This window comes from Nycticebus coucang, chromosome 1 (assembly GCF_027406575.1).
Source record: "Nycticebus coucang isolate mNycCou1 chromosome 1, mNycCou1.pri, whole genome shotgun sequence".
In the NCBI taxonomy this organism is placed as follows: domain Eukaryota; kingdom Metazoa; phylum Chordata; class Mammalia; order Primates; family Lorisidae; genus Nycticebus; species Nycticebus coucang.
Window position 1 is genome coordinate 168,476,373 of NC_069780.1, and position 12,939 is coordinate 168,489,311.

The window sequence follows — 12,939 nt, forward strand, 5'->3', positions numbered from 1 at the left end:
CATCTCTCATTTCCACATTGCCGCCTATGGCCTACAGACCCTCATTTATCAACAATTATGAAGTTCAAGTTAAGTTTGAATGCAGAGCTCTAATGATTCCCTTATTCGCTAACAACAGTGGCATTTATTGTGAGCATGTGGGTGAGTGTGCTATGTGCAAGTTTTGAAATTCAAAAAAGTGCAATCTACATTCATTTTCCAGAACATCTGCCAGACCCTGTGGTGCTCAGTAAAAGGTTTTTGTCGCTCTAAACTGGATGCTGCTGCAGATGGGACGCGATGTGGTGAGAAGAAGGTGATGTGTCAGTCAGGCTGAGGCAGGAAGGGGGGACGGCAGTGGGCAGAGGTGGGGAGTAGGGAGAAGGCACCGGAAGGTGGCTCTTGCTAGGCAAAAAGCAGGAATTGGAGGTCACACAGTCAGACAGGCAGAGGAAAGGATCCCATCTCTACCACTCCTTGGGACCCTCCACTGGAAACAAGTAGTTAAGGAGAAAAGGCTGAGACTCAAGTCCAAGGTTTACTTTCAAGCATCTATCACATCTTTCCCTGATGAGCTTCCATGGATTCTGTGGTCACCAACATCTGCCAAGCTTATCAAACTTCATTTTTCCCTTTTTCCCTCCACATTGAAGCCTGGGAGAGACAAACCACTGGATTCGTGTTTGTCAGATTTAGGCTACTTACTGTCTTTCTTCTCAGCGCCTAACACAACTGCATTTCTCGAAGTTCTGCCCACATTACTAGAACCCAGAGGCGTTAGACGTCCTCCAGACTGCTGACAGCAGGGTATACGTGCTGCTCAACTAAACCAGCGGGACTTATTGTGAGCCTAGGGGTGTTTCCTGGGTATCTTTACACAGCTTGAGTGTGACATGACCCATCACTGAGATTAGAGTGATGGGTCAAAATACAAAATACAAAATACACAGTGACCAGGAAAAAAAAATGAAAAAAGAGACCAGCATATAAAACACACCTAAATCTTCTAGGAAGTGTGGCCATTTCTAACAACCAAGTGGCATTTCCTTCTGTTTTCGTGTCCATGTTCACCCTTCTAGACTGATAGGTGTGGAAAGATTGCCTTGAAGATGGAGACAGTGAATTTCTTTTCTGAGTCACTGGAAAGGCTAGAACTGTAAAGACTGGGCAGAGTTACAGGAAAGCAGAATTTTTTCTTGATATAAGAAAGAACTTCCTAACACCTAGTGGTTTGGGACAGTGAAATGGACATTTTACAGGAGTTAGAGTTCTGTCTTACAGTCATTAAATACCCATAAAAGGCTAGTAAGACGTGCCACTTACAGACAAACCTGTGAATGGTCATGGTGTGAATACAAGATAAGGATCTCACATCAAAAAGCAAATCAACTACGTTATCCACAGGTCTTCACCACAGGAAAAATTAACCAACTCATATTTTATATTTTTAATATTTTCCCATCTATGAAAAAGACACCAACTTAGTATGTTTAGTATGCTGACATCCTTTTCATAGCAGGACTTCCTCAGTGAAGGAAGTGGGGTGTTGGTTTACATGCTGGGGAGCAATCTGCCAGCCACGCTGAGTGGCACTCCTGCAATCGCTGTCACTAAGCACCATACATTTCCCTTCCATTCCTGAAATCCTGTCATTCTTGAGGATGTCCCAGAAGTCGCCCTTGAAGTTGCCATACATAGGGAAGATGGAAAATTGTAGGTAAATTTTGTAACATTTTTCAAACTATTTACAAAATATTCTCTGTGTGTTGCCACCTCTTTCTAAAATTTTGTAATGAATATTTTGTAAATGCACATTTAGATACAATTTTCCATTTTCTTTACATATGGAGACTTCAGGGGGCAGCTTTTGGGACACCTGTAAAACCCAAGACTCTTTGACGGACACTCTTGTTTTCCATGGGATACGTGACTGCGGGAGGGCTGCCTGCTCAGGGGCAATTGGATCTGAACTTGGAGAGCCCGTGGCTCAGCCCGCTCTGGGCACATTCCTGACACAGCCTCTCCTGCCTCTTCCTGTGCAGTGGTGCATGGCCGGCAAGTGCATCACGGTGGGGAAGAAGCCGGAGAGCATCCCTGGAGGTTGGGGCCGCTGGTCACCCTGGTCCCACTGCTCCAGGACCTGTGGCGCAGGAGCCCAGAGCGCGGAGAGGCTCTGCAACAACCCGGAGTAAGTCCAGCTGGTCTGTTTTTCTTCCTTCCACAAGTGCTGGGAGGCCAGTCTTGAAAGACATGACCTCAAGGACCTCATGCTTCCTGAGGGAAGGGACATGGATTCCCGAACACCAAAAACCGATTCACAGAGGGTGATTAAAAAGAGTGGTTCTGTTTTGTTTCATTTGTACTGACACTGGATTCTTACTGAAAGTTGGATGAGGCAAGGGAATCTGTCATTTGGGGGAAATAAGCCAATATCTTTTTAAACTTGCAAGCTCTGTAAAAACTCTTGGGAGATTATACTATTTAATCCTCCTCCTTAGGAGATTAGTTTTGCTCAATTTTGCTGATAAGATTGTAACTTGCTGTCAGTCACAATGGATGTACCATTTTATAAAAATATTTTTCTGCCCTAGGGTAACTGGTAAACCAGCTAGGTACATTTTTGAGAATAATTATTTTCAATGTTTTAAATAAGGACTTTTGTCAGCCCTAGAGTTTCAACAGTAGCCTGTTAAGGATTCTGTAGATGTTATTTCAACAAGTGACTATCAGATTTTTAAATGGATTAATTTTTCATATAGTATATTTGCATGACAGTATATATGAATTAAGTTTAAATGTGCTTATTTTCCAAATATACGTTATACACTGTTGGTGGGACTACAGTATATTCTTAATTTCATTATTTCCTGATATACTGGTTCACAGGTAATTTTTTTTTTTGTTTGAGGCAGAGTCTTACTTTGTTGCCCTTGTTAGAGTGCTGTTGCATCACAGCTCACAGCAACCTCTAACTCTTGGACTTAAGCAATTCTCTTGCCTCAGCCTCCCAAGTAGCTGGGACCACAAGTACCTGCCACAACACCTGGCTATTTTTTTATTATAGTTGTCATTGTTGTTTAGCAAGCCTGGGCTGGGTTTGAACCCGCCAGCCCCAGTGTTTATGTGGCCGGTTCCCTAACCTCTGAGAGCTATGGGCGCTGAGCCCTCAGGTAATTTTTTAAAAGTGTACATTGATGCCTCCTTTAAGTGGAAAAATGCATTAAGCTTCTTTTATCTAGATTTACATTCATCTGCTTTGAAGAGTAAAAGTCACATTTTTGAAATGACAAGCAATAAAAGTGATTGCAACCTGAATATCTTAGTTCCAATCTTATTTCTCCTTTTTATACATATATGCATGTATATATAAAAACTGTATTTTCATTATGTGGAAATTTCTTCTGAGAGTTAATAAGTTACTGTCTGTGAGGATTTTAACACAGTACCTACCACACAATAAATTGTCAGTAGTTCCTAGTTATTACAGTGGTAATGATAGTTATAGTTATCATTCACTCCACACAGAAGCACGCATTTGAAAAGTCTTGACAAAAAAAGTTTTTTAGTTTTATCCTTTAATAAAAGTTGTTTTGTTTAAATATACAATTTCTGTGGCTTCAAAAACTTGAAACCAGGAAATTCTTATGGAATAGTTTTAGAAAAGATTATTGTTTTATAGTTTATTTCAATTTGATCAGAAATGTGATTTCCATTATAGAGATCACCAAACTATATTTACTCTGGGACGTATTGTCAGTGTTTTCAGCCACCAAAGTCTATTACCTTCTTGGGAGGACAGTTGTGATGTGTGATTATCAGAGAAGGGACATCCTAGTTGAGAAGCACTAGGATGATTCTCTAACTTGGGTTCGGGAAAAAGATGGCCCTAATTTCTATCTGTGGGGCTACAAGTTGTTATAACTTCTCCTCTGGTGACTGAACATATCTGTTCTCTACAGAAGGTTTGATTAGGTTTGTTGAGATTTCCGATGGAACGACATCACAGATTCAGTTCTGTGATCCAGCCAAGTCACAGATTCAGGTCACCACATATGCCAGTTGACCTTCCTTGAGACTGTACCTTGATGTTAGCTGCCTACTGAGAAACCAGCAGGGCTTGGCTCATAGAGCTTGTCACAATATTTGTTGAATAGAAATGAATTGGAAAGCTGCTGAGTTATAGAAAGTCACTCCATCATCCTAAACAGAAAGCCAGTCTAATGTTTTGACAAGAATCAAGAATGATTTTTAGTACCCCCACAGGGAGTCTATGAATGAAGAGCCTACTATGTGGACTTCCTTGGTCAAAGCTCCTTTTGTGTGCAGGGAACAGAAGCCTGCTCAAGCTCCTTTAAGAAAAGTGGGAAGGGAGGCATAAAAGAATCTGATGGACATTTAAGGAGTGCACCGTACAGCAGGATCAACAAGAGCTAGAACCACACCCAGAACTGTCTTGATGCCAGAGTTTAAGGTCTGTGTCTGTCAGGACTGAGTGATGGGCCAGTTTAACACGGTTGATAAGAGCGTGGGCTGTGCATCAAGGCAGATGGCAGATCAAACCTTGACTCTACCACTATCAGCTGAGCACTTTGAGAAATGTCCTTATTTTCTGTGTCCCTGGAGTGTGATTTCATCTGCATGTCTCCCTTGCTGTGCCTTCTGCCTTCACACTGAGAAGCTACTTCCCATCCATCTTAGGACCATTCTCCAGGACCAGCCCTTTCCTGAGTCCTTTCCAACTAGGCAGCTCTCTCCCTTCACAAAACCCATTGCACTTATAGTCAGGGACACATATTTGCTATCTTAAATGTTCTCTCCTTTCTTATATAGGTTATTTTTCTGTCCTCAGCAAGACTATAAATTTCAAGCATGCACAGGGCATAGGTTAACCTGTTTTTCACTGTCTTCTCCCCTGCACCTGGTGTTGAGTACATAGTAATATGTCAATACGGATTTGTTGTTATTCATAGTAACAAAAAAACGCTCCCATTTGTTGAGATCTTACTCTGTGTTAGCTACTCAACCACATCTTTGTGTGCATTGTCTCATTCAGTACTCACAACTTACAAGGTTAGAATTGTTATGTTCCTTTCACAATTGAAAAGAAAAATGGAGGCTGAGAGAAATAAGGTAATTGTTCAGAGTCATCTACTAAAAGGTGAAGCCAGATGCAAGTTTGAGACTATTGGCCCCACTGAAATCAGAAGTACAATCTCTGATTCCGATGTAGCAGCGGGGTGGAGACCAGAAGGCATATGTGCATTGCCTGGGACCCTCTCCAAGGATACATGGCTCTTTCACTTCTCCAAAAGCTATTTTTCTATATACCTCTTGCCCCTTTTCACTGATCTATTGATCTCTGACCCCTGGTCATTGATGGGGAGGTCATTATGCCTGCAAGTACATCACAAATAAAATAAAAATTTGAGAATGGTTACTCTAAAATAAGATTGATTTATGTGCTCATTGAATGTTTATTGAGAGACTTCTACCCTCAGTACTATTTAGGCACCACAGAGAACACAGATCTTGGGTTGAGTAATCAGAGTACCATCTTTGGGAATGATGAGTTCAAGAAGTACATAACAGTTGGAACAAGGTGTGTCATTTAGGAGGAGAAAGACATGACTTCTGATGGGAATCTGGGAAGGATTCATGATAGAGGTAGAATTCAATTGGTCCTTAAAGCGTGGGAAGTATGGACATGTAGAGAGGGAAACCTTCGGAGACATTCATTCTTTGTAGGTTCCCTCCAGAGAGGGAAAACCTATCCAAAGCACAGAAGAGCAATATTAAATCAGGCAGCTTGTACCCCTGGAGCAGTGTCTAGATGAAGGGGAGTATAGAAGGTAAATTTTCAGGTGAGGTAAGGCAGGAGAACGAGGGCCTTGAATGCCAAGTTCAAGAGACTGATGTGACATTTGGACGCCATTAGAGGATTTTAAATGGGAAACTTGAATAATTAAGGTAATCTGAAAAATTAACCAGACAACAGTTTGAAAGTGGACAGAGGCAGGACAAGAGTGGAGCTATGAATTGGACTGGTTTGATGATTATGGAGATGAGGAAAAGGAAACAAATGCAAAGATACAACTGATGACCAGGCAGTGATTGATTGTGGGGTCCACAGAAGGTCAAGGAGGGATGATTCTGAAATCTGATCATTTTTTACACCATATAGGAATCAGAGAAGGAACCAATTTGAAAGGAAAATGATGTATCCTTTCCAACATATTTTTGCCTGAAGGATACACAGAAAAGGTGTACAGACTATTTTAAAATAAGCAACTACGTGCTTAGGACTGAAATGTCAGCAGACAAGGGAAAAAGGTGTAAAATTGGAAGCATTTAAGAGGTGAGCTTTGAGGGCAGAAAGAGACAGATTTGGCAAGATCAGGCTTGGCCAGATGCCAGAGTTTTAAAATAAAACGACCTCTAAATAAACCGAAAGAACAGCTTGTCTGTTTCATTTGTAGACCAAAGTTTGGAGGGAAGTATTGTACTGGAGAAAGAAAACGCTATCGCTTGTGCAATGTCCACCCCTGTCGCTCAGATGCACCGACGTTTCGGCAGATGCAATGCAGTGAATTTGACACTGTTCCCTACAAGAATGAACTCTACCACTGGTTTCCTGTTTTTAATCCAGGTAAGGAGCTGTAACAGTGCATCTTGGATGTAGGCCATGGGTGTGCTTAGGAAGCATTTGTATGTCAGAGTTTCTGTGATCCATGCAAAGTTTAACAGAAAGACTTACACCTTTGAGAATTTTGTATTTTAGAAGATGGAAACATTTACTGGGTTAAATTGATCAATAAGTGTTTGAAAGTTGAATATGTCCAATTTGGTGTGAACTTCGTGGGAGATAAAAAAGAAATTTATGAAACATGGTAATTCATCTCAAAATAGCTGGGGTGCAACTTAGTGATAAATGGGGCATGTAGGAATTCAACTAATTGCTTGTTGACATGTATGGGGGACTGACTGATTTTGGAAGAAATTCAGAAGAGAAGGTCATTGTGGATTTAAGTAATTGCAAAAAAGCTTCCAAGGAAACAGTTGATGATTGTTGAGCATGAGTCATCTGTTATGAGTAGCACGAGTACTCTTTCTACTGGAAGAAAGAGAAAGAAGAAAAATAGTCATTGCAAGTAGGAGAATAGCCCAAAGAAAGGCAAGATCACAGAATGCCTTCATCAGAAAGGAATGAGAGCCAGCTCTGGGCTAGAAACCAATTCTTCATAAGTGCAGAAGTATGAGAAAGACAAAAAGTAAAATCAAACATCTACAGAATGAGTGCACCTTAGGAATAGGGACATCCTGGAGCTGGAGAATGAACAGCAACCTTGGCCAGACTTCATCTGCGTCAGGAACAGTTACACATTCTATCCTGAAAATCAATCTATAAACATTAGATCAACAATCATTTCATTTGTGTTATTTTTTTTGAGTGGGAAATGAAAAGATTTACATGAACTAAGGAAATTTGAGGTAAGGCAGTTAAAAAAAGCTAATCAAATTTTCATGATTTTTAAATTATTAAAATTCCAGTGTGGTAGAACATGAGAAGAATTGTGTATGTGGTGTATTCAAGAATGGTGTATGTGGGCTGTCAGAACAGTGACATAAGCAATAGCTTTTGAAAGACTCTGCAGGGCTTTGCCTACACTGGGTCTCTAAAACACCCTGATGCGCTACAGGTTGTCAAGGGCAACACCTGCTCCTTGTCCCAAATTGTTTGGTATCATTCATGCTGTAGGAAAATGGGTCACTTGGTTATTGGTGCCATTTAGCTTCTTGTGTCAGGCATTTAACTATGGGAAAACTCAGGTGGGCTCCAAAAATAACTAGTGATGAAAGATACATACAGTTGGCTATGCCAATATTCTGCACATTCTATATTTTGATAAAATTATTTGGGCCCGTGATCCTGAGGACCCTGAATGAGCAGTCTTTCACAACTAAGATAGCTTAGCTGTCCCAGTGAGTTAGTTTGGGGTCCCCCTCCCAGGTGCATGGCTGGATTTGTATGTACCTAACTCTGAAGGCTCAAGCAGCTGGACTTGGAATAAAGATACTTAATTTAGGATTGCTTTTTATTTATTTAATAATTATACGTATTTATCCCATGCCTACTTTTGGCACAGCATAGAAATAGGTGCTAAAGAAATGAGAGTTATGATAGTAGACATAATTTTCACTCACTGTAGGGGCGGCGCCTGTGGCTCAGCGGGTAGGGCGCCGGCCCCACATGCCGAGGGTGGTGGGTTCAAACCCGGCCCCGGCCAAACTGCAACAAAAAAATAGCCGGGCGTTGTGGCGGGCGCCTGTAATCCCAGCTACTTGGGAGGCTGAGGCAAGAGAATCGCCTAAGCCTAGGAGTTGGAGGTTGCTGTGAGCTGTGTGACGCCACGGCACTCTACCAAGGGTGATAAAGTGAGACTCTGTCTCTACAAAAAAAAAAAAAAAAATTTTCACTCACTGTAAAGTGATTAGTTAGTGTCTGTAACTGGAAGTTTTCCACCTACTAGGGACACTGCCTACTTGGGTTATCAGTATCTGTCCTGTCCCCTAGAGGTTTCCTTATACCTCCTATGCTCTTATTTGGGCACAGCAACTTGTCTGCTCAGTCACTACTACCCAGCACACTGTTTTCTTCCCCCACACCCCTCCCCAAACTCCACCCTACAGAATTGCTATTTGCTTCTTTAAGAAGTGCCCCTGGTGGTGGCAAGTAAGTTACTCTTGTCAACCACAAGGCATGGAGCACTTACTCTGTGCCAGTTGTTGAGCACTTCACACCCTCCCAGGCTTCTTGTAGAGCTCACCAAAGGATGGTGTGCAGTAAAGTTTTTCATCTTCTCAATGGACAGCTATACTCGCATGGCAATGACCTTTGGCAGATTTGCGAAGTAGCCAAAGACAGAAGAATCACAGATTTGAGTGTTTGAAATGAGACATAAATTCTGCCAAATTTGTAGTTTTCCATCTCTGTTCCATGGAATCCCAGGGATTCTAAAATGCTTGATTCTAAATTTTAGTTTTCAAGAGAAATCTTTAAACTATTTTATTTAGTTCATTTATACATTTTTTATGGATGCATATTAGATGTCCATTTTTCAGGGCATATGTGATAATTTGATACATTTATAATGAAATCAGAGTAATTGGGAAACCATTGTCCTAAATGTTTATCTTTTCTTTATTCTAAGAACATTGTCCTCTAGCTATTTTGAGATGTACATTAGGTTGATGTTAGCTATAGTCACCCTAGTGATCTGTCAAACACCAGGTCATGTTTTTCCTCGAAGTGTATATTTTTCCAATTATAAACTTTTTTTTTCCTTTTGCCTCAGCCAGGGCAAGGTCCCTATCCTGCCCAGCTAGAAGCCAACATTACTCAAAAGTCCTTTTTTCCCATATGGCAGACACATGAAGTGCTTACTTGTGATCCCCAGGAACTGTAAAAGGGGTGAGTCCTAATGACCTGCACCCAGCCCCTACAGATAGAGACCAGTCTTGCACTCACATATGGACAAGCCCCCCAATCCACTATTGTCCTCACCCAAATACACATCTCCACTACCAGGGGGCACCATCTGCACAGAGTATAGTAAATGGCTGCCAGGGCACTGGACAAGGCCCATAGCCCTGATCCTGGTCCACGGCCTCATGCCATGAGGAGCTGGCGTTAAGAACTAGATTGCAGAAACATACACACATCCCTGCCCTGTATCAGCTTCCAGAGAAGGGCATGGCAAAGTGGAACAGTAACAATAGTTTCCACTGACTCCCAGCAACATAGTTAATATTGTCACACATATGAATGACAGGGTGGTAAACAAACAACAGGAAGAATTCAGTGGCAATTGAAGGATGGAGCAGAGGGTGCCCTGGTCCAAGTCGCCCATTCTGAACTATCAAGATTATTCTCTCAGCCACACCTGTGTTGTTAGGGTTCTGCTCAACTCTCAAGTAGAGGAGGAATTAGGAGCTTTTGTCCATTCTTTAGACATTGAAGAAAGGGGAGAGGGGGCCCAGGCAAAGGGAACACCACGAGCAAAGCCACCTCCTTGGTCACATTGCTCTCTCCTCATCTTCTTTTTGGTCACATTGCCCTCTTGTTGTCTTCTCCTTGGCCACATCGCTCTCTCGTTGTCTTCTCTTTGGTCACATTGCCCTCTCCTCATCTTCTCCTTGGTCACATTGCCCTCTCATTGTCTTCTCTTTGGTCACATTGCCCTCTCCTCATCTTCTCCTTGGCCACATTGCCCTCTCATTGTCTTCTCCTTGGTCACGTTGCCATCTCGTTGTCTTTGGTCACATTGCCCTCTCGTCTTCTCCTTGGTCACATTGCCCTCTCGTCTTCTCCTTGGTCACATTGCCCTCTCGTTGTCTTCTCTTTGGTCACATTGCCCTCTCGTTGTCTTCTCCTTGGTCACATTGACCTCTCGTTGTCTTCTCCTTGGTCACGTTGCCATCTCGTTGTCTTTGGTCACATTGCCCTCTCGTCTTCTCCTTGGTCACATTGCCCTCTCGTTGTCTTCTCCTTGGTCACATTGACCTCTCGTTGTCTTCTCTTTGGTCACATTGCCCTCTTGTCTTCTCCTTGTCCACATTGCCCTCTCCTCATCTTCTCTTTGGTCACATTGACCTCTCGTTGTCTTCTCTTTGGTCACATTGCCCTCTCGTTGTCTTCTCCTTGGCCACATTGCCCTCACCTCATCTTCTCCTTGGTTACATTGCCCTCTCCTCATCTTCTCCTTGGTCACATTGCCCTCTCGTTGTCTTCTCTTTGGTCACATTGCCCTCTCCTCATATTCTCTTTGGTCACATTGCCTTCTCCTCATTTTCTCTTTGGTCACATTGGCCTCTCCTCTTCTTCTCTTTGGCCACATTGCTCTCGCCTCATCTTCTCTTTGGTCACATTGCCCTCTCGTTGTCTTCTCCTTGGTCACATTGACCTCTCGTTGTCTTCTCTTTGGTCACATTGCCCTCTTGTCTTCTCCTTGTCCACATTGCCCTCTCCTCATCTTCTCTTTGGTCACATTGACCTCTCGTTGTCTTCTCTTTGGTCACATTGCCCTCTCGTTGTCTTCTCCTTGGCCACATTGCCCTCACCTCATCTTCTCCTTGGTTACATTGCCCTCTCCTCATCTTCTCCTTGGTCACATTGCCCTCTCGTTGTCTTCTCTTTGGTCACATTGCCCTCTCCTCATATTCTCTTTGGTCACATTGCCTTCTCCTCATTTTCTCTTTGGTCACATTGGCCTCTCCTCTTCTTCTCTTTGGCCACATTGCTCTCGCCTCATCTTCTCTTTGGTCACATTGGCCTCTCCTCTTCTTCTCTTTGGCCACATTGCTCTCTCCTCATCTTCTCTTTGGTCACATTGACCTCTTGTTGTATTCTCCTTGGCCACATTGCCCTCTCCTCATCATCTCCTTGGTCACATTGCCCTCTCATTGTTTTCTCTTTGGTCACATTGCTCTCTCCTCATCTTCTCTTTGGTCACATTGACCTCTTGTATTCTCCTTGGCCACATTGCCCTCTCCTCATCTTCTCCTTGGTCACATTGCCCTCTCGTTGTCTTCTCTTTGGTCACATTGCTCTCTCCTCATCTTCTCTTTGGTCACATTGCCCTCTCGTTGTCTTCTCCTTGGCCACATTGCCCTCTCCTCATCTTCTCCTTGGTCACATTGCCCTCTCGTTGTCTTCTCTTTGGTCACATTGCCCTCTCGTTGTCTTCTCTTTGGTCACATTGCCCTCTCGTTGTCTTCTCTTTGGCCACATTGCCCTCTCGTTGTCTTCTCTTTGGCCACATTGCCCTCTCGTTGTCTTCTCCTTGGTCACATTGCCCTCTCGTTGTCTTCTCCTTGGTCACATTGCCCTCTCGTTGTCTTCTCTTTGGTCACATTGCCCTCTCCTCATCTTCTCTTTGGTCACATTGGCCTCTTGTTGTCTTCTCTTTGGTCACATTGCCCTCTCGTTGTCTTCTCTTTGGTCACATTGCCCTCTTGTTGCATTCACATTGACCACATTACCCTCCTGATGCCTTCTTCTTCTTTTTTTTTTTTAACTGCTGGGGATTCATTGAGGGTACAAAGAACCAGGTTACACTGCTTGAATTTCATAGGTAAAGTCCCTCTTACAATTGTGTCCCGCCCCCAAGAGGTGTGTTGCACACTGTAACCTCCCACCCTCCTCCCACTTGCCCTCTCTCTGATCTCCCATGCCCCCTCCTCACACCATGTACTAGGTCATCAATTGTCTTCATATCAGAAATGAGTACATTGGATTCTTGCTTCTCCATTTTTGTAATGCTTTACTAAGAAGAATATGTTCCAGTTCTATCCAGATTAATACAAAGGATGTAAAATCTCCAATTTTTTTATTGGCTGAATAGTATTCCATGGTATTACATATATGACAGCTTGTTAATCAATTCCTGGGTTGGTGAGCATTTAAGTTGTTTCCACAGTTTGGCAATTATAAATTGAACTGTGATAAACAGTCCAAAAGTCTTTATGATAAAATGATTTTTTTTTTTTTCTGGGTAGATGCCTAGTAATGGGATTGCAGGATCAAATGAGGGGTCTAGTTTGAATTCTTTGAGGATTCTCCATACTTCCTTCCAAAATGGTTGTATTAGTTTACAGTCCCACCAACAGTGTAAAAGTGTTCCCCTCTCTCTGCATCCATGGTCCCAACTCAGTAGGGCCCTCTGCTCCCTGTGACCAATTGTCCTTCCCCTTACTGCTCCCTATAGGAAGCTGAAAGCCCCATGCTAGGAGGGCTGAACAGGAAAGTGGAAGGATGATAGCCTCTAGACTTCTTGTTATGTGAGAAAAAAATAAGGCAAGGAACCGCAATATTTTATGATAATATACATTTTTTTTATTTTCTCTGTACATATACCTGTGTTTATTTGGTTTCCACTTTTTGCCTTCACAAAATTAAAAAGG

General features: G+C 42.6%; 1 protein-coding gene across 2 annotated transcripts in view; it reads left to right on the forward strand.

Moving 5' to 3' along the window:
• The window catches only part of ADAMTS12 (ADAM metallopeptidase with thrombospondin type 1 motif 12), a 321,601-nt gene that overhangs the window by 213,621 nt on the left and 95,041 nt on the right, over positions 1 to 12,939 (forward strand). For both annotated transcript variants that reach the window (XR_008380258.1, XM_053592503.1), the window contains exons 10-12: positions 203 to 295; positions 2,022 to 2,167; positions 6,456 to 6,625. Coding sequence is in view for 1 of the 2 variants with exons in the window: in XM_053592503.1 (XP_053448478.1) it covers positions 203 to 295; positions 2,022 to 2,167; positions 6,456 to 6,625 (409 nt within the window). In the remaining variant the exon portion in view is untranslated. The remainder of the gene's footprint in view (positions 1 to 202; positions 296 to 2,021; positions 2,168 to 6,455; positions 6,626 to 12,939) is intronic.